The 20,753-nt window shown below is 38.4% G+C and overlaps 1 protein-coding gene across 1 annotated transcript in view; it reads left to right on the forward strand.

Annotated features, from left to right (window-relative positions):
* The first annotated feature begins 903 nt into the window (after positions 1–903).
* Positions 904–20,753, forward strand: part of TSBP1 (testis expressed basic protein 1) — a 97,866-nt gene continuing 78,016 nt past the window's right edge. Inside the window, 3 exon segments of the mRNA XM_035030414.1 lie at positions 904–970; positions 1,112–1,144; positions 3,319–3,339. Of these exon segments, the coding sequence (XP_034886305.1) occupies positions 904–970; positions 1,112–1,144; positions 3,319–3,339 (121 nt within the window).

Here is a 20,753-nt window from a genome sequence, read left to right on the forward strand (position 1 = left end):
GTGCACAGCAATTGAGGTTCTTAGTATCTGACCAAAAAGACCAACATAAAAAGTGGGCAGGGGAAGGAATGTGGGGACAATAAATGGAGAAAATAAAGGAAGAAAGGAGTTCAGGTAGCAGAAAAGGGGGCAGAGTAGATACATCTATTTGGTGAAAACAGAAAAGAGGTGACCAGAAGTTGTCTCTGATAATGGCCAGGTCTAAATAAGTAGGCCTACAGGTGAGGTTTTGTTGCAGAAATAACTTTGGCTGTCATCCTGACTCTACTGGGACTTGCCATTCTGGCTATTTTATTAACAAGATGGACACGGCGCAAGCAAAATGGTGAGTAACAAGTCAAAATGGAAATTCCCTGGAAAGTCATAGTGGAAGTGATGCCAAGATTTAGTTTCAGTTTGTTTCTACTTATTAGATAACTAGAGACTTTGCCAATATTCTGGGAATCCATTTCAACACATGAATCAAAGAATCTTTGACCTACTAGTGATTTCCCCTGCATTTTTAAACTCCCAAAGCTCACATTACCAATAATGTCAACCCCCCAAAAAAGCAGATTGAGTTTAAAAATAGTAATAACAAGAATACTCTAAAATTATCTGAGTTCCAAGGGAAATTATATAAGGAATAAAAATGGAAAAGAAAAGATACTGTGCTAGTAGACACCACTAGTTAGCATTATATCAAAAGAGTTCAAGAATTTTAGTGACTTAATACTACAGAGATCATAAGAAGAAACAAATATAGAATAGTATTTGTCAATGAAACAGAGATGGGGCTCTTGTAGGCAATGACTTATTTCCATGCCACAGGTCTCTCTTTCCAGGATTTTCCTCAGAATCTTCCCCACTCCCTTCTAGTCAGCTGCATCCCCCCCACCGACTGTCTTTCTCATCTCAGCACCTATGAGCCCTCAGAGAATAAGTGTGGAGGAACAGGTAGAACTGGGCTGGCTGCAGGTGCTGGAAAAAGGTAGGAACCATTAATACATCATATCAAGAGGGCCACTTTGGGAGCACAGAAGCACAGTTTAGAGTGAGGAGAGATGGGTTAGGAGGAAGAACATCTCTCACAAGTAACTAATAGTAATATTTTTGCTTGATTCTTCCACAGAAATTGATGTCTCAAGATACAGTTCAGAACAAAGTAAGTACTTAGACCCAGGAGGAAAGGAAAAATAGAAAGCATAATGGAATTTCTGTAAGTCAGGGACCAAGTCTGTCTTGTTTACCATTGTATTCCCAGCACCTTGCATAATGCATCATTCCATGAACAGAACTTCTAATTTACTGGGAGAAATCCACCGGAGATTTCTATGCAACACTGAGTGTCAAACTGAAATTGGGCAGAATAAATTAATAGGGGGTAGGTCTGCATGATTCTGAGGCTCTCTTCAGATGCCTCCTGTGGAGCAGCAACAGGAATACCAAGTCATGAAAACAGCGATTCCTCGGGCAGTGGAATAGAAGGTCTATTTCTGGTAGTGAAGAGGGCCTCAGCAAGGTGGCTGGGTAGAAGAATCGAATGTAGCAGGAATAATAAAAGAGTAAACACAACTAAGCTGATTATGATTGAGAAGAGCACCAAGTTCAAGATGTGAAGATGTGAAGCAGATTTTCCATGGCAATGTCTAGTGAGATGCCAGAATTGCTGAAAGATAGCCCAGGATTAATAAGAGAAGGAAAACAGGAGCTAAGTGCTGGAGCACCAAGAAGGAAAAGCAATTTGAGGCCCCTCCTGATTACTATTTAGTCTAGTGAAACTGGTGACTGGCACAGTCACTCATCATCTGCTCCAGCTATGCAGTCCCTAGTTCCTGCAAAGTAAATTAATTCCCATCATCATTCATTTTAGGGGTTTTATCTCTACTTTAGCTCTCAGAGTCTTAAAGTCCCACTCTTTTTCAAGAAGCAAAACCATGAAGCACTCTCTCTTTTTTACTCCAGGTGCTGGTCTTCTGGACTATGAGGATGGTAGAGGTAAATAGATTAGGAACTACTACAGAATTAATGGGGGGATGTGTTCTTTAGAGAACAAAATAAACTCATCTCCCTTTGAGCACAATTTGTTAGGTCAGCACATCTTTTACTTATAATATCCAACTGCCAATCCATCTTTATATATATATGTATGTGTGTGTGTGTGTGTATACACATGATTTTGCATTTTTCTCAGAAAAGGCAAGTATGTCCCCTTCCTAAGACATCAAAAAAATTATTTCCAACTCCTGTTTATACCAGGATCTTGGAAAGGCTAAGAAACCTCTCTGAACAACTTCCTAGATGTGTAAAATAGGGATAAAGAACATAATTCATGGGTTGTCATGAAGACTGCATAATATACATGAAAAGACACAGTAAGCTATAAAGCACAATAGGTGAGCACAACTTATATTATTATCTTCATTTTAGAAGATGAAATTGATGATATTCAAAAGTTTAAGAGACTTACCCAAATTCACCTAGCAAAAAAAGGAGTTGGATAGTAAATCCAGGTTCGTGGCCCCGAGTTCAGTACTTATATCCTCACATGACACTATCCCCACTTGGTTAAGACAAAAAAAGCTCATTTTAAACTGAATTTCAGTATTTGTTGTTAGTATTATTAATATTAATCTAATTAATTGATTAATATTAATCAAATCAGGACATGTAATCTGACAATGCAAAAATAATAATAAAGCTTATTTGAAATAAAACATCCAGAAATCTAATGGTTCTAAGTAGATTCCAAGACACCCTACTTTTTTATAAGGACACACACACACACATACACACCATACAAGCATAAAGATTCACATTTCCAAAAGGAGAGAGGAGACAGCTTGGTCAGTCTGCTTGCTGTCATGCCCCACACTTGGCCTCTTGGTCCATGCCTCCTCCTCTTACTTCTATGATTCATCTGTCATGAACAACAGAGTGAGGAACTATGGCATACTCTCTTCCTTTCCTGAAATGGAATCCAAAGGAAATGGGAACATCTAGGAAAGGAGAAAATTCCTACTATTTGGATTTAGACATATGATGAAATATTTCTTGATGAGCTGTTAGTAAACTTAATCTGTTTTTTTCCCCCAAAAGATGCTCCCTCTCGGAGATCTAAAAGAGGAAGAGGCAAACAGATTTTCACCTAGTAAGAAAATAATGTAGACATATTGTCAAGGTAGAATCTCATTATGTTTTCATCTTGTCTTTTAGGATTCCTGCATTTGTATTCAACAGAAAGTGGTAAATAAATTAGATATTGACTTGTTAAGAAATTAATACAGACATCTATTTATGAGAAATTAAGAATCTTATGTTTTTCCTTCAATCCTTTAGACACTTCATATGATGAACAAGGTAAGTATATTTAGAGATTATGGTAAAATTAAAGGAAAATCAATGTTTTCTTCCTGTTATAACATGAGGGGCTGTAAAACCTAGGTAAAAAGAGAGGAAACCAAAGTAATGTATAGAGGATTCTGAGAAGTATTCAGAAATGTTCACCTTCACACCATGAGGTATCTTCCCCCCACCCAGTACTACCCAATTCCTCTTTTATCCACCTCCTAATCAACTAAAAGTAATCTGAATACTCAAGAAAAATTTAATATCCCAGAACTCAGGAATATTAGCTACTCAGTGTGCCTTTTTTTTTTAAAGATTTTATTTATTTATTTGAGAGAGAATGAGATAGAGAGAGAGAGCACATGAGAGGGGGGAGGGTCAGAGGGAGAAGCAGACTCCCTGCTGAGCAGAGAGCCCGATGCAGGACTCGATCCAGGGACTCCAGGATCATGACCTGAGCCGAAGGCAGTCGCTTAACCAAATGAGCCACCCAGGTGCCCCTCAGTGTGCCTTTTTAATATAAATGTTAAGATATGGAAGAATAAATCCCCGAAAATTCATCACATTAAGGTTTGACTTGTGCACTGAAATTCCAGGAGCCCAAGGAAGGGCTCCTCTTGTCTACTGCTGTCATTTACATCTCATGTTTCTTGGGAAACAAACCTCCTCAGAATAGTTAATCATCACAACACTACATTAAATCAGTGCAAGAAGCTACCCAAATGTGAAAAATGTAAGGGTACACAGATAAGTAAAATGCAACTATAAACAAAGGGAGAGAATTAACATGCATTCAGTATCTCCTATGTGCTGGCCACTTTTGTGGACGTTTTTCATTTTATTTTAATATCTACAAATGACACTGTGAACCACAAAGAATGAAGGCCCTGTGGCTGCTCAAGGCCTCTACAGGTTGCTTTAGTACAAATTAGAGAGAATGTTCCTTTCTCTAGGCAGATGCAGCCTCACTCGAGGACACTGCTGGGATTTCAGTCCCCAAATCCCTCTGTGCAGTGAACAATCTATGCAACCATAATATAGTGTCCTGAAGATATAGGAGTGGTATCTCACTCTTAACATGTCCAAAACCCAAGTCCTGATCCTGTCACATACAGGTACCACACCGGCATTCCCTCAATTGCTCAGGCCATCAACGTCTTTAACTTCTTTCTCTCACTCTCCTCAGATAAGCCACCAGCAAATCCCATCCTCATTACTTTCTCATTATATTTCAAATTAGATCACTTTTCACCATGATGAAAATCTTAGCCCAAGCATCAACATCTCTTGCCTCAACTATTTCAGCTGACCCCTAACTGGTTTCTTTCTACTCTTGCCCTCTTATAGTCTATTTTCCTCATCAGAAAGGATACTCCTTAACAAGCAGTTCTTAAATCAATTAACTTACTATACATTGTTATCCCTAATTTGCTATCCCTAATAAGAGAAATGTAAACATGAAAAATGTTAATGACTCGCCCAAAGCCACAGGGCTTGCAAGTGACTCAACCTGATAGAAATATAGAATTGTCTGACTTTAGATTTCATGTACCTTATTTTTACACAATTTAGTAATATCTTACTAATTTCCTGCTATGGATCTTTAGTGTAGAGTCTGCAATCTTAGCTTCTTTCTATTCCAGTCTACCTTTGCATTCTTAGGGAAAACTTGGATCAGTAAGCATTTTATTGTGGTCTAAATAAACCATAATTTAAAATTCATAAAGCCAAATGACAACTTATTTCTTTGATTTCCCAGTCACTCTAAGGTGGCCCTATGAAGCTCAATCATCTTGTTTCTAAATTCCCAAGCTCTACCAGTCTGCCCTCTATCACTTCTGGACATGGAAATATAAATTTGCTGGTCAGCTAGAGACTACAAAAATCTTCTGACAGGAAAATATTGGGCAAAGTCATTATATCAGTTTAGGTGCATGAAATGTAGTACTTAAATTTTGATATTTAAATATATCACAAGTTATATTTTAAAGTTGTCATGATAATTCAAAATTTTGAAATGCACTGAATTTATTTTTAATGTTACTAAGTTTTACAGCAAATGTCAGTGAGGCACATGAAAATGTTCAGCACCCTTGGTATTTTTCTGTTTTCAAAATATCCACAGAACCAGGAGAAACAAGTAATAATAGTGTAAACCAGAAGGTTTCATGTGTCTTGGACTTAATCCCATCACAATAACACCCAAGTATGGCAGGAAAAATTCATTTTCAGAGAAAAAAAAAACACATTGTCATTACATTTCCAGGTAGATCTTTACTTATACTTTAGTAAAATACCAAATTAGACAATTATGCAACATAATTTGTCATTTCCATACTGTATTATTTATTTTTACACTTTCATGAAAACAAGAGTGATAGCATGAGGAGTTTTCATGTAATTTGCTTTGTCTGTCTCCAGATCTTTTAGACAATGTTTCCATGACATTACTAAGTGATAAGTTTTAGGTTATAGGATCCACATCCAATCACAATATATGTGTGTGTGTGTGTGTATTCATTATAATTTGCCATCTCTTCATTAAACTTGAACTCTCAATAAGTTGAGTAAATATTTTGCCATTTTTTCTCTTACTTGACCTCAACTTATTTTATAACTAGTATGTTCTTCTGTTTCAGTGTTTCTTTCCATGTATAGTTTATTATCTCTTCTCCCTACATATTTACCTTTATTAACCTTCACCTGCTTTTTCATGTCATTTGACTCATAAATTAAGTCATGAGAAGATTTTGCCTCTAGTTTCTTGCCTACTTGGATATTTGAGGGCATTGATTGGGTAATTCTCTGTAATGATATTGAAACTACAGAAATAGAAAATCCAAACTGATTTTTCTTGGTTTCATTTGTGTTTTTAGAGGGATCCAAAGGAGATTACAGTAAGTATTCTCTTGTTTTTCAACAAAAATTTGCTTCCCATTAGAAACATTTCCCTAGATTGTAAATGCTTTGAGAAAAGAGAAATGCCATCAGTTCATATGAATACTAAGTAATAAAGTCTCCTAGTGCTGATTTAGGATAGTCTGTCATTAACATACTGTCAGTTTCTAAACTTGGTCTGCTGGTTTCCAAACTGACTGAGAGGAAAGGAAAAAAAAAAGAGGAAATGATGAGTGATGGAAAAGGGAAGTGATAGAAATAAAGGAGGAGAAGAGGAAAGGAGAAGAAAGGAAAGAGGTGGGGAAGAGATGAGGACAAAGAAATGTAAGCCACAAATTTTCATAGGTATAGCATCTGTCTACTAAAAGCTGAAATCCTTTATAGAGTTGGAAGGGATGGAGTTGATGGGAGTGGCCTCCGATACCACCACCGGGTCAGTAAGTTTCCCAAGGCCAGGGCTGCAATTCCTGAGAGGAGGTCACAGTGATTGATATGAAAGGTCAATGATCCAAATTCTGATGATTCACCTCATGTTTCTGTGTGTGTGTTTTAGCACCATCAGCCAACTCCCTAGGTAAGTTCCTTGTGGCTTTTCTACTATCATCTGGTTTGTACGTCCTGTAGTTTGTGTATGTTTTTTTCTTTTTCTATATCTTAAAAGAAGTTTTTAAACTAAAGTACAAAAATAATTGACACTTGTAAATCCATACCCTAGATTTGACAACAGATATTTTGTAATATTTCTCAAATGACAGGTAATATAGAAATCCCTTTTATCCCCATCCCTACACACATTCCACTCTCCCCTTTCCACAAACTCTTATAAATATACCATAAATCTTTTAAGTTTATTTTTGTCTATTTATATAATCTTTATGCATCACTGAACAATAATATTGTTTTGTATATATTTAAAAACTTTACTAAAATGACATCATTCTGAAAGTATCATTACAACTTGCTTTTTTCCCCAAAAATATTGTAATATTGAAAACATACAGAAATCCAGGTTACACATTTTAATTGTTAAATAAATATCCCAACTTACGAACATATTTTTCCTATTCTTTCGCCTACTGATGTGTTCTCAATGTGTTCAATTTCTGCTATCATAAATAATGCTGCAAAATGTCCTTTAATAATTTGAAAAATAGTTTATCCCGGGTACACACCCTGAAATGGGATTAATGACTCTCAGTGTGCATGAACATTTATGTAACTTAAGCACATTTTTACTTTACTAGTTGTTGTTTAATTGAATTCCACATAGGAGGCACTCCAAAATCTGTAAAAGTTTCCCATTTCTCTGCATCAGTAACAACCCCAATTTTGTCATATTTTCACCTTATTGCCACTTGGATAAGTGTAAAATTTTTAATTTGCATTTTACTGCTAACTCCTGAAACTGAGTATCTTATATGTTTACTACCTACTTAGGCTTCACCTTATACGAATTGTTCATTTAGTTTACCCATTTACCCATTAGGTTATTGATTTGTAGAAATTCTTTGTAACTATGAAAGCTAATCTTTTATATTTTGTTAAATATTTGCAAATATCTTCTCCAATACTATCTCTTACTTTTTTTAAATTTTATTATGTTATGTTAGTCACCATACAATACATCATTAGTTTTTCATGTGATCATCCACGATTCATCGTTTTCATATAACACCCAATGTTCGATGCAATACGTGCCCTCCTTAATACCCATCACCAGGCTAACCAATCCACCCTCCCCCCTCCCCTCTAAAACCCTGTGTGTTTCTCAAAGTCCATAGTTGCTCATGGTTCATCTCTCCCTCCGATTTCCCTCTCTTCATTTTTCCCTTCCTTCCCCTAATGTCCTCCATGCTATTCCTTATGTTCCACAAATAAGTGAAACCATATGATAATTGACTTTCTCTGCTTGATTTATTTCATTTAGCATAATCTCCTCCAGTCCCAGCCATGTTGATGTAAAAGTTGGGTATTCATCCTTTCTGATGGCTGAGTAATATTCCATTGTATAAATGGACCACATCTTCTTTATCCATTCATCTGTTGAAGGGCATCTCGGCTCTTTTCACAGTTTGGCTATCGTGGACATTGCTGCTATGAACATTGGGGTGCATATGGCCCTTCTTTTCACTACATCTGTGTCTTTGGGGTAAATACCCAGAAGTGCAATTGCTGAGTCATAGGGTAGCTCTATTTTTAATTTTTTGAGGAACTTCCACACTGTTTTCCAAAGTGGCTGTACCAACTTGCATTCCCACCAACAGTGTAAGAGGTTCCCCTTTCTCCACAACCTCTCCAACATTTGTTGTTTCTTTCCCTGTCCATTTTTGCCATTCTAACTGGTGTAAGGTGGTATCTCAATGTGGTTTTCATTTGAATTTCCCTGATGGCTAATGACGATGAACATTTTTTCATGTGTCTGTTAGCCATTTGTATGTCTTCTTCAGAGAAGTGTCTTTTCATGTCTTCTGCCCACTTTTTGACTTGATTATATGTTTTTTGGGTGTTGAGTTTGAGAAGTTCTTTATAGATCGTGGCTACCAGCCCTTTATCTGTAGTGTCATTTGCAAATATCTTCTCCCATTCTGTGGGTTGTCTCTTTGTTTTGTTCACTGTTTCCTTTGCTGTGCAGAAGATTTTATCTTAATGAAGTCCCAAAAGTTCAGTTTTGCTTTTGTTTCACTAGCTTTTGGTGATGTATCTTGAAAGAAGTTGCTGTGGGCAATGTCAAAGAGGTTACTGCCTATGTTCTCCTCTAGGATTTTGATGGATTCCTGTCTCACATTGAGGTCTTTCATCCATTTTGAGTTTATCTTTGTGTATGGCATTTGAGAATGGCCGAGTTTCATTCCTCTGCATGTGGCTGTCCAATTTTCCCAGCGCCATTTTTTGAAGAGACCATCTGCTTTGTCAAAGATTATTTGACCATAGAGTTGAGGGTCCATATCTGGGTTCTCTATTCTGTTCCATTGGTCTATATGTCTGTCTTTATGCCAGTACCATGCTGTCTTGGTGATCACAGCTTTGTAATATAGCTTGAAATCGGGCAACGTGATGCCCCCAGCTTTGTTTTTCTTTTTCAACATTTCCTTGGTGATTCGGGGTCTTTTCTGATTCCATACAAATTTTAGGATTGTTTGTTCCAGCACTTTGAAAAATGTCATTGGAATTTTGATCGGGATGGCATTGAAGGTATAGATTGCTCTGGGTAGTGTAGACATCTTAACAATGTTTATTCTTCCGATCCATGAGCATGGAATGTTTTTCCATCTTATTGTGCCTTCTTCAATTTCTTTCATGAGTCTTCTATAGTTCCTAGAGTATAGATCCTTTACCTCTTTGGTTAGGTTTATTCCAAGGTATCTTATGGTTTTTGGTGCTATTGTAAATGGAATTGTTTCTCTAATTTCTCTTTCTACAGTTACATTGTTAGTGTATAAGAAAGCAACTGATTGGGCGCCTGGGTGGCTCAGTTGGTTAAGCGACTGCCTTCAGCTCAGGTCATGATCCCGGAGTCCTGGGATCGAGTCCCACATTGGGCTCCCAGCTCGGCGGAGAGCCTGCTTCTCCCTCTGACCCTATCCCCTCTCATGCTGTTTCTCTCTCTCTCTCAAGTAAATAAATAAATAAAATCTTTAAAAAAAAAAAAAGAAAGAAAGAAAGAAACTGATTTCTGTGCAATGATTTTGTATTCTGCCACATAAGTGAATTGCTGTATGACACATAGTAATTTGGGAGGGGAGTCTTTTGGGTTTTCCACATAAAGTATCATGTCGTCTGCAAAAAGAGAGAGTTTGACTTCTTTGAATACCTTTTATTTCTTTTCGGTGTCTGATTGCTGTTGCTAGGTCTTCTAGTTCTATATTGAACAATAGTGGCGAGAGTGGGCATCCTTGACGTGTTCCTGATCTTAAGGGAAAGGCTCTCAGCTTTTCCCCATTGAGGATGATATTCGCTGTGGATTTTTCATAGATGGATTTTATGAACTTGAGGAATGTTCCCTCTATCCCTATAGTCTGAAGTGTTTTAATCAGGAAAGGATGTTGTATTTTGTCAAATGCTTTTTCTGCATCAATTGAGAGGACCATATGGTTCCTCTCTCTCCTCTTATTAATGTGTTCTATCACATTGATTGATTTGCGAATGTTGAACCAGTCTTGCATCCCAGGGATAAATCCCATTTGGTCATGGTAGATGATCCTTTTAATGTATTGTTGGATCCTATTAGCTAGGATTTTGTTGAGGATTTTGGAATCCATATTCATCAGGGATATCAGCCTGATATCATTTGATATCAAGATATCAAAAAGGAAATTCTCCTTTTTGATGGGGTCTTTGCCTGGTTTGGGGATTAAGGTAATGCTGGCCTCATAGAATGAGTTTGGAAGTTTTCTTTCTGTTGCTATTTTTTGAAACAGCTTCAGTAGAATAGGTATTGTGTCTTCTTTGAATGTTTGGTAGAATTCCCCAGGGAATCCATCAGGCTCTAGACTCTTGTTTTTTGGGATGTTTTTGATCACTGCTTCAATCTTGTTACTGCTTATTGGTCTATTCAGGTTGTCAATTTCTTCCTGTTTCAGTCTTGGCAGCTTATAGGTTTCCAGGAAGGCCTCCATTTCACCAGATTGCTCAGTTTATTGGCATATAGTTGTTGATAATAATTTCTAATAATTGTTTCTATTTCCTTGGTGTTAGTCGTGATCTCTCCCCTTTCATTCATACTTTTATTAATTTGGGTCCTTTCTCTTTTCTTTTGGATAAGTCTGGCCAGTGGTTTATCAATCTTATTAATTCTTTCAAAGAACCAACTTCTAGTTTCGTTGATCTGATTTACTGTGTTTCTGGTTTCTAAGTCATTGATCTCTGCTCTAATTTTAATTATTTCTCTTCTAATGCGGGGCTTAGGCATCGTTTGTTGCTTTTTCTCCAGTTCTTTAAGGTGTAGAGTTAGTTGGTGAATTCGGAATTTTTCTATTTTTTTGAGTGAGGCTTGGATGGCTATATATTTCCCCCTTAGGACCGCCTTTGCAGTATCCCATAGGTTTTGGACCGATGTGTTTTCCTTCTCATTGATTTCCATGAATTGTTTAAGTTCTTCTTTGATTTCCTGGCTGACCCAAACATTCTTGAGCCGAGTGGTCTTTAGCTTCCAAGTGTTTGAATTTCTGCCAAATTTTTTCTTGTGATTGAGTTCCAGTTTTAGAGCATTGTGGTCTGAGAATATGCAGGGAATAATCTCAATCTTTTGGTATCGGTGAGACCTGATTTGTGACCCAGTATGTGGTCTATTCTGGAGAAAGTTCCATGTGCGCTCGAGAAGAATGAGTATTCTGTTGTTTTAGGGTGGAATGTTCTGTATATATCTATGAGGTCCATCTGGTCCAGTGTATCATTCAAAGCTCTTGTTTCCTTGTTGGTTGTCTGCTTAGATGATCTGTCCATCGCTGAGAGTGGAGTATTGAGGTCTCCTACAATTAATGTATTGTTATCAGTATGACTCATTATTTTGGTTAACAGTTGGCTTATGTAGTTTGCTGCTCTCATGTTGGGGGGCCTAGATATTTACAATTGTTGATCTTCTTGTTGAATAGACCCTTTAAGAATAATACAGTGTCCTTCTGTGTCTCTACCTACAGTCTTTAGCTTAAAATCTAATTTGTCTGACTGAGGGTTCTAGAGGGGAGGGGAGTGGGAGGATGGGTTAGCCTGGTGGTGGGTATTGAGGAGGGCACATTCTGCATGGAGCACTGGGTGTTATGCACAAACAATGAATCATGGAACACTACATCTAAAACTAATGATGTAATGTATGGGGATTAACATAAGAATTTTAAAAAAATCTAATTTGTCTGATTTAAGAATTGCTACCCCAGCTTTCTTTTGAGGTCCACTGGCATGGAAGATGGATCTCTATCCCTTCATTTTCAATCTCGATGTATCTTTAGTTTCAAAATGAGTCTCTTGTAGACAGCGTATAGAATGGTCCTGTCTTTTTATCCAATCTGCAACCCTGTGCCATTTTATGGGAGCACTTAGGCCATTCACGTTGAGAGTGATTAGTGAAAGATATGAATTAATTGTCATCATGTTGCCTGTGAAGACATTGTTTTTATAGATTGTCCCCATAAATTTCTGTTCTATATCCCTCTTGGGGTCTTTCTCCTTTTATAGAACCCCCCTTAATATTTCTTGCAGGGCCGGCTTAGTGGTCACATATTCTTTCAGTCTGCCGGTCATGGAAGCTCTGCATCTCTCCATCCATTCTAAATGAAAGCCTTGCCAAAAGTATTCTTGGCTGCATGTTCTTCTCATTTAGTACACTGAATATGTCTTGCCAGGCCTTTCTGGCTTGTTAGGTCTCTATGGATAGGTCTGACATTATTCTGATGTTCCTCCCTCTGTACGTAAGGAATCTCTTCCCCCTAACTGCCCTTAAGATGGTTTCCTTGGTTCTAAGATTTGCAAGTTTTACTATTACATGCCGGGGTGTTGGCCTGTTTTCCTTGATCTTGGGAGGGGTCCTCTCTGCCTCTAGGACTCAAATGTGTGTTTCATTCCCCAGATTAGGGAAGTTCTCAGCTATGATTTGCTCAAATACATCTTCTAGTCCTCTCTCTCTCTCCACTCCCTCCAGGATTCCAATTATTCTGACACTGGAACGCCTCATGGTGTCACTTATTTATCTGATTCTATTTTCATGGATTCTGAGTTGTTTTTCCCTGGCCTCCTCTTTTCCCTTTTTATCTATTATCATGTCTTCCAGGTCACTTATTCATTCTTCTGCCTCACTTACCCTAGCTGTTAGATTATCTAGATTGGATTGGATCTCATCGATAGCATTTTTAAATTCTGCCAATTCAGCTTTCATTTCTGCCCTTAGAGATTCTCTGTTGCCATTAATTGATTTCTCCATTCTAGCTATTGTCTTCACAATTGCTAGCCTGAATTCCATCTCCGACATCTTGGTTATATTTGCATCCATTTGTAAATCTGCAGCATAAGTCATAATCTCTGAGTCTTTTCTATTTTGGGGGCTCCTCCTCCTAGTCATTCTGTTGATGGGTGGTTGAGGGAATGTATAGAGTACAAATTATTGACCAGAACCCAAGCAAGATGCACCTGTTTTCTAGGGACCTTAGGGTTGCTGGCCTCTTATTTTCCCAGCCTGTCTTCTGGGGGAGGGGCCTGTTGCGCTGTTACTCAGGCAACCCTGTTTGGGCAGAGTTGCCCTGCGCCCCTGTGGTGGGGGATGGGCTCAGTGGGCATCAGTTTTGGGGGCTTTTGTTCTCTGGCGGCTTTTCCTGGCAGCTTTCTGTGTCTCTTCCGGGAGTCAGAGCAGAAGAGACCGTTTCCAACCTTCTGCCTCAGAACAGAGAGATCGCAGTCTGTTCTTCAGTGAGCTCTCCAGACCATATTGTCTCCGTTTCTGTTTGTGCTTCTATGAACTGCAGTGTCCTGGGTTGTGTGCCCCTCCACAGCACTCCCAGTCCTGCCTCCAGGTCGGGGCATGTCTCTGCCCTTTGTGCCTCTAAAACCGCCAGCCACTCCCAGTTCGCACGCATGACACTCCCGCTCCGGGTTCTGCCCTGGGGGCTGCCCTAAAGTCCTTTCCCTGCCACTACCAGTCTTTGAGTCGTGCCCTGTCCCCAGCGATCGAGGCTGTCACTCGCTGGCTGTGTAGGATCCCCATGGCCAGGCTCCCTCCCGCTGCCGTTTATCCTCCTATATCTGCCCGCAGAATCATGGCTCCCCGCTTCATACCTCGAAACCAACGTCTGCAATATTCTGTTTGTAGAGATCCAGATCTTCTTATGTCTCAGGCTGATTTCGTGGGTGCTCAGAGTGGTCTGGTAGAAATCCAGCTCAATTCCGGGGACCAGTTGAAATAGGGTCCCCTACTCCTCTGCCATCTTTCCTTCCCTCTCTCTACTATCTCTTACTTTTAAATTTTTAAAATTATGTTCAACTAGCCAACATACGGTACATCATTAGTTTTTGATGTAGTGTTCAGTGATTCATTAATTGCATATAACACCCAGTGCTCATCATATCATGTGCCCTCCTTAATACCCATCACCTGGTTACCCCATCCTCCCACCCCCTCCCTTCTGTAACCCTGAGTTTGTTTCCCGGGTCCATAGTCTCTCATGGTTTGTCTCCCTCACCAATTTCTTCCCATTCAGTTTTCCCTCCTTTCCCCTATGATCCTCTGTGCTATTCCTAATTTTTATGGTGTCTCTTGACATTTAGAAGGCCCCATTCTCCCTCCTCCCCACCAAACACACAATTAGTTGTAATAATACTTGTCAATCTCGTTTTCTTTTAGATTTTGTGGGTTTTGGGGTGTTTTTTTGGCCTTTCTGGTCTGGATATCACATAAATGTTATTCTACACCTTCTCTTAATAGTAATAATTTTCTCCTTCCACATATAGGATGTTAATCCAAATGGAGTTTTTTGTATTCGGGATTTTTTTTTTATCTCATGCTTAGTTTTTCTGTGGATTTTCTCTGTTTTAGTGAACCTTTGTCTTTTGTTCAACAGATACTAAATTGCTTCCATTACTAAAGGTTTATGACATATATTATGAGGAATGGCACATTTTTTTCTCTTTGTTGTTCTTTTCAGAAATGCTTTGCCTATTCTTGGACCTTTATTCTTACACAAATTTTAGAATCCATTTCTCAAGTATATGAGTCACAATAGGATTACACTGGAATTTCACTGAGTCTGTAGATTTATAAAATCAATTTTTCCTATGCATTAATATGATAATGTATCGTTACTCAAATCTTATTTTATGCCCTTCAATAATGTCCTATAATTTTCTCTAAAGGGTCTGGAGCATCTTTTGTTAGATTAATTACAAAGCACATATTTGTTTTTGTTTCTGTTGTGAATGATGTTTTTTTCCATTGGATTATACAGACAATTATTGCTGCTATATAAGTTGGATGTTGTATTGTTGAGAGTAGATTTTGTATCTAGCCACCCTGCTGAGCTCTAAGACTTCTAATAATTTAGAGTCTTGGATTTTGTATGTAGAAAATCCTATCTGTAAAAACTAACAATTCTGAGTCTTCTTTTCAGTTCTTAAACTTTTTCCTTATCTTATTGTTTTGTCCAAAATATCCGGCACTAATATCAGCAGTAATCACAGGCATCCTTCTTGGTAACTGACTTTAACAGGAATGCCTCTGGTTTCACCACTAAATGTGATGCTTGCCTCCATTTGGCAGCTCCCTTTTATCTGGCTAAGAAAACTCCTATTTCTAGTTTGCTAACAAAAATCTTCTTAAGTATTGAATGCATTTTAAGTAATGCTTTTTTTTGTACTTAATAGCATACTATTATTTTATGATTCTAAAATTCTAAAAACTGTTCACTCAATCTATGGATATGTCCTATTTTTTTTAAAGATTTTATTATTTATTTGAAAGAGAGATTATGAGAGAGAGAGCACGAGGGGGGAGGGTCAGAAGGAGAAGCTCCCTGCTGACTGGGGAGCCCAACGGGGGCTCGGTCCTGGGACTCCTGAGACTCTGGGATCATGACCAGAGCTGAGGGTAGACCCTTAACCAACTGAGCCACCCCAGGCGCCCCCTAGATATGTCCTATTTTTATTCCTAGTATCACTGGGCTTGTTCTTTCTTTCTTTGGTCATCCATGCCAAAGATAGTTATTATTTATTACTCTATTTGAAAATCAATTTTGGTTTTTTTGAACATCTACTAATTATTTTTTCCTATTTTATTAGTTTCTGTTTTATCTTTAGTATTTCCTTCTATTTTCGTTCCTTTTTCTAGTTTACTATGTGAAACACTTCATTAATTTCCAGACTTTCTTCTTTTCTTTTTTTAAAAATTTTTTATTGTTATGTTAATCACCATACATTACATCATTAGTTTTTGATGTAGTGTTCCATGATTCATTGTTTGTGCATAACATAGAGTGCTCCATGCAGAACGTGCCCTCTTTAATACCCATCACCAGGCTAACCCATCCCCCCACCCCCTTCCCCTCTAGAACCCTCAGATTGTTTTTCAGAGTCCATCGTCTCTCATGGTTCATCTCCCCCTCTGATTTCTCCCCTTCATTCTTCCCCTCCGGCTATCTTCTTCTTCTTTTTTTTCTTAACATATATTGCATTATTTGTTTCAGAGGTACAGATCTGTGATTCAACAGTCTTGCACAATTCACAGTGCTCACCATAGCACATACCCTCCCCAATGTCTATCACCCAGCCAACCCATCTCTCCCAAACCCCCCCACTCCAGCAACCCTCAGTTTGTTTCCTGAGATTAAGAATTCCTCGTATCAGTGAGGTCATATGATACATGTCTTTCTCTGATTGACTTATTTTGCTCAGCATAACACCCTCCAGTTCCATCCAGGTTGTTGCAAATGGCAAGATTTCATTCCTTTTGATGGCTGCATAATATTCCATTGTGTATATATACCACATCTTCTTTATCCATTCATCTGTCAGTGGACATCTTGGCTCTTTCCACAGTTTGGCTATTGTGGACATTGCTGCTATAAACATCGAGGTGCGTGTACCCCTTCAGATCCCTACATTTCTATCTTTGGGGTAAATACCCAGTAGTGCAATTGCTGGATCGTATGGTAGCTCTATTTTCAACTTTTTGAGAAACCTCGATACTGTTTTCCAGAGTGGATGCACCAGTTTGCATTCCCACTAACAGTGTAGGAGGGTTCCCCTTTCTCGGCATCCCTGCCAATATCTGTCATTTCCTGACTTGTTAATTTTAGCCATTCTGACTGGTGTGAAGTGGTATCTCATTGAGGTTTTCCTTCCAATTCTATTTTTTGGAACAGTTTCAGAAAAATGGGTATTAATTCTTCTTTAAATGTTTGGTAGAATTCCCCTGGGAAGCCATCTGGCCCTGGGCTCTTGTTTGTTGGGAGATTTTTGATGACTGATTCAATTTCCTTAGTGGTTATAGGTCTGTTCAGGTTTTCTATTTCTTCCTGGTTCAGTTTTGGTAGTTGATACATCTCTAGGAATGCTTCCATTTCTTCCAGACTATCTAATTTGCTGGCTAGAGTTGCTCATAATGTGTTCTTACAATTGTTTGTATTTCTTTGGTGTTGGTTGTGATAGCTCCTCTTTCATTCATGATTTTGTTGATTTGGGCCATTTCTCTTTTCTTTTGATAACTCTGGCCAGGGTTTATCAATCTTGTTAATTCTTTCAGAGAACCAGCTCCTAGTTTTGTTGATCTGTTCTACTGTTCTTTTGGTTTCTATTTCATTGATTTCTGCTCTGATCTTTATTATTTCTCTTCTCCTGCTGAGTTTAGGCTTTACTTGCTGTTGTTCTCCAGCTCCTTTAGGTGTAGGGTTAGCTTGTGTATTTGAGACCTTTCTTGTTTCTTGAGAAAGGCTTGTATTGCTATATACTTTCCTCTGAGGACTGCCTTTGCTGCATCCCGAAGATTTTGAACAGTTGTGTTTTCATTTTCATTGGTTTCCATGAATTTTTAAAATTCTTCTTTAATTTCCTGGTTGGCCCATTCATTCTTTAGTAGGATGCTCTTTAGCCTCCATGTATGTGAGTTCCTTCCGACTTTCCTCTTATGATTGATTTCTAGTTTCAAAGCATTGTGGTCTGAAAATATGCAGGGAATAATCCCAATCTTTTGGTACCAGTTGAGACCTGATTTGTGACCTAGGATGTGATCTCTTCTGGAGAATGTTCCATGGGCACTAAGGAAGAATATATATTCCGTTGCTTTGGGATGGAATGTTCTGAATATATCTGTGAAGTCCATTTGGTCCAGGGTGTCATTTAAAGTCTTTATTTCCTTGTTGATCTTTTGCTTAGATGATCTGTCCATTTCAGTGAGGGGGGTGTTAAAGTCCCCCACTATTTTTGTATTGTTGTTGATGTGTTTCTTTGCTTTTGTTATTAATTGCTTTTTATAATTGGCTGCTCCCATGTTAGGGGCATAAATGTTTACAATTGTTAGATCTTCTTGTTGGATAGACCCTTTAAGTAGGATATAGTGTCCTTCCTCATCTCTTATTACAGTCCTTGGTTCAAAATCTAATTTGTCTGATATAAGGATTGCCACCCCAGCTTTCTTTTGGTGTCCATTAGCATGGTAAATGGTTTTCCACCCCCTCACTTTCAATCTGGGGTGTCTTTGGGTCTAAAATGAGTCTCTTGAAGACAGCATACCGATGGATCTTGTTTTTTAATCCAATCTGATAGCCTGTGTCTTTTGATTGGGGCATTTAGCCCATTTACATTCAGGGTAACTATTGAAAGAGATGAATTTAGTTCCATTGTATTGCCTGTAAAGTGACTGTTACTGTATATTGTCTGTGTTCCTTTCTGGTCTATGTTGCTTTTAGGCTCTCTCTTTGCTTAGAGGACCCCTTTCAAGATTTCTTGTAGGGCTGGTTTCGTGTTTGCAAATTCCTTTAGTTTTTGTTTGTCCTGGAAGCTTTTTATTTCTCCTTCTATTTTCAATGACAGCCTAGCTGGATAGAGTATTCTTGGCTGCATATTTTTCTCATTTAGTGCTCTGAATATATCCTGCCAGTCCTTTCTGGCCTGCCAGGTCTCTGTGGATAGGTCTGTTGCCAATCTAATGTTTCTACCCTTGTAGGTTACATATCTCTTCTCCCGAGCTGCTTTCATGATTTTCTCTTTGTCTCTGAGACTTGTAAGTTTTACTATTAGATGTCGGGGTGTTGACCTATTTTTATTGATTTTGAGAGGGGTTCTCTGTGCTTCCTGGATTTTGATGCCTGTTTCCTTCCCCAAATTAGAGAAGTTCTCTGCTATAATTTGCTCCATTATATCTTCTGCCCCTCTCTCTCTTTCTTCTTCCTCTGGGATCCCAATTATTCTAATGTTGTTTCATCTTATGGTATCACTTATCTCTCGAATTCTGCCCTCGTGATCCAGTAGTTGTTTATCTCTCTTTTTCTCAGCTTCTTTATTTTCCATCATTTGGTCTTCTACATCACTGATTCTCTCTTCTGCCTCATTTATCCTAGCAGTTAGCGCCCCATATTTGATTGTACCTCATTAATAGCCTTTTTGATTTCGACTTTAGATTTTAGTTCTTTTATTTCTCCAGAAAGGGTTTCTCTAATAACTCCCATGCTTTTTTCAAGCCCAGCTAGTATCTTTAAAGTGATGATTCTGAATTCTAGATCCGACATCGTACTAATGTCTGTATTGAGTAGGTCCCTGGCAGTTGGTACTACCTCTTGTTCTTTTTGTTGAGGTGATATTTTCTGTCTTGTCATCTTGTCCAGAGGAGAATAGATGAATGAGAGAACAAAATGCTAACAGGGTAACAACATCCCCAGAAGATATACTCTAAACAAATCAGAAAAACCTGAAACCAGGGGAAAAGAAAGGGAAAGAAAGAAAAAAGAAAAAGAAAAAGAAAGAAAAAGAAAAAGATAAAAGCAAACAAAAACAGAACAAAATAAAAAAAAAACAATATGATCAAATATGATCAGGCTGGTGCATAGATCAGTGCCACACACTAGATTTTGGGTGTATTTTCGTCTGTTAAAAGAAAGTGCTTCCCAAATTTTAAAGAAAGAAAAATTTATATATGTACAAAAATAGGGGTTGATACAATGACGGGATGGAATATTATATAAAGATGAAAATTATAAAAAATTTTATAAAAGGAATTGATAAGATAAGAAGTTGTTTGAAAAAAGAAAGAAGAGGATTTAAAAAGAAAAAAAAAGGGAGAGAACATGATCAGGCAGGAGACTAGAACAAAGTCATACACTAGAGATTTAGGGTATATTTTGATCTGTTAGAAGAAACTATGTCTCATAATTTTAAAGAGAGAACAACTAATATATATGCCAAAAATAAGGGTAACTACTATGAAGGGATAGAATATGACTCTAAAAATGAAAAATAAAAATGTTTTTTAAAAAAGGGATTGATAAGATGTTGTTGAAAAGGGAAAAAGAAAAATTAAAAAAAAAAAAGACAGTTAAAAAAAATTAACTTTGAAAGACTAAAGAATCATGGTAAAAAAGCCATGGATGCTATGTGCAGTATTCCCCTAGCTCTGGAGATCTGCCGTTCTCATTGATGGGTAGACTTGGTCTTGGCTGGCTGTTCTCCCTGATCCTGTGGGGGAGGGGCCTTTTGCCGTGGTTCCCAAATGTCTTTCCCAGATGCGGAATTGTCCCGCCTTTGCCAGGTCCGGGCTAAGTAATCTGCTCGGGTTTGCTCTCAGGAGCTTTTGTTCCCTGCAAGCTTTCAGTACAGCTTTGGAGGACTAGAGTGAAAATGCCGGCTACCCAATCTCCACCCCAGAGAAGCCAAGAACTCGGGGCCCCGCTCCTTAGTGCACCCCCAGAGAAAAGCAGTCAATCACTCTCATCTCCCTGGTCTCCAGCCGCACTCCGTGCTCACCCGGGCTGTGACCAAGTGTTTCTATCTCTGGCTCCGACCCCATGTGGAGTCTTCAAACCCAGCAGATCCCAGTGGTGTGCTCCTGTGCCACTCCTCCC

Source organism: Mirounga leonina, unplaced genomic scaffold, assembly GCF_011800145.1.
Source record: "Mirounga leonina isolate KUSES-001 unplaced genomic scaffold, KU_Mleo_1.0 Mir_366, whole genome shotgun sequence".
Taxonomy (NCBI): domain Eukaryota; kingdom Metazoa; phylum Chordata; class Mammalia; order Carnivora; family Phocidae; genus Mirounga; species Mirounga leonina.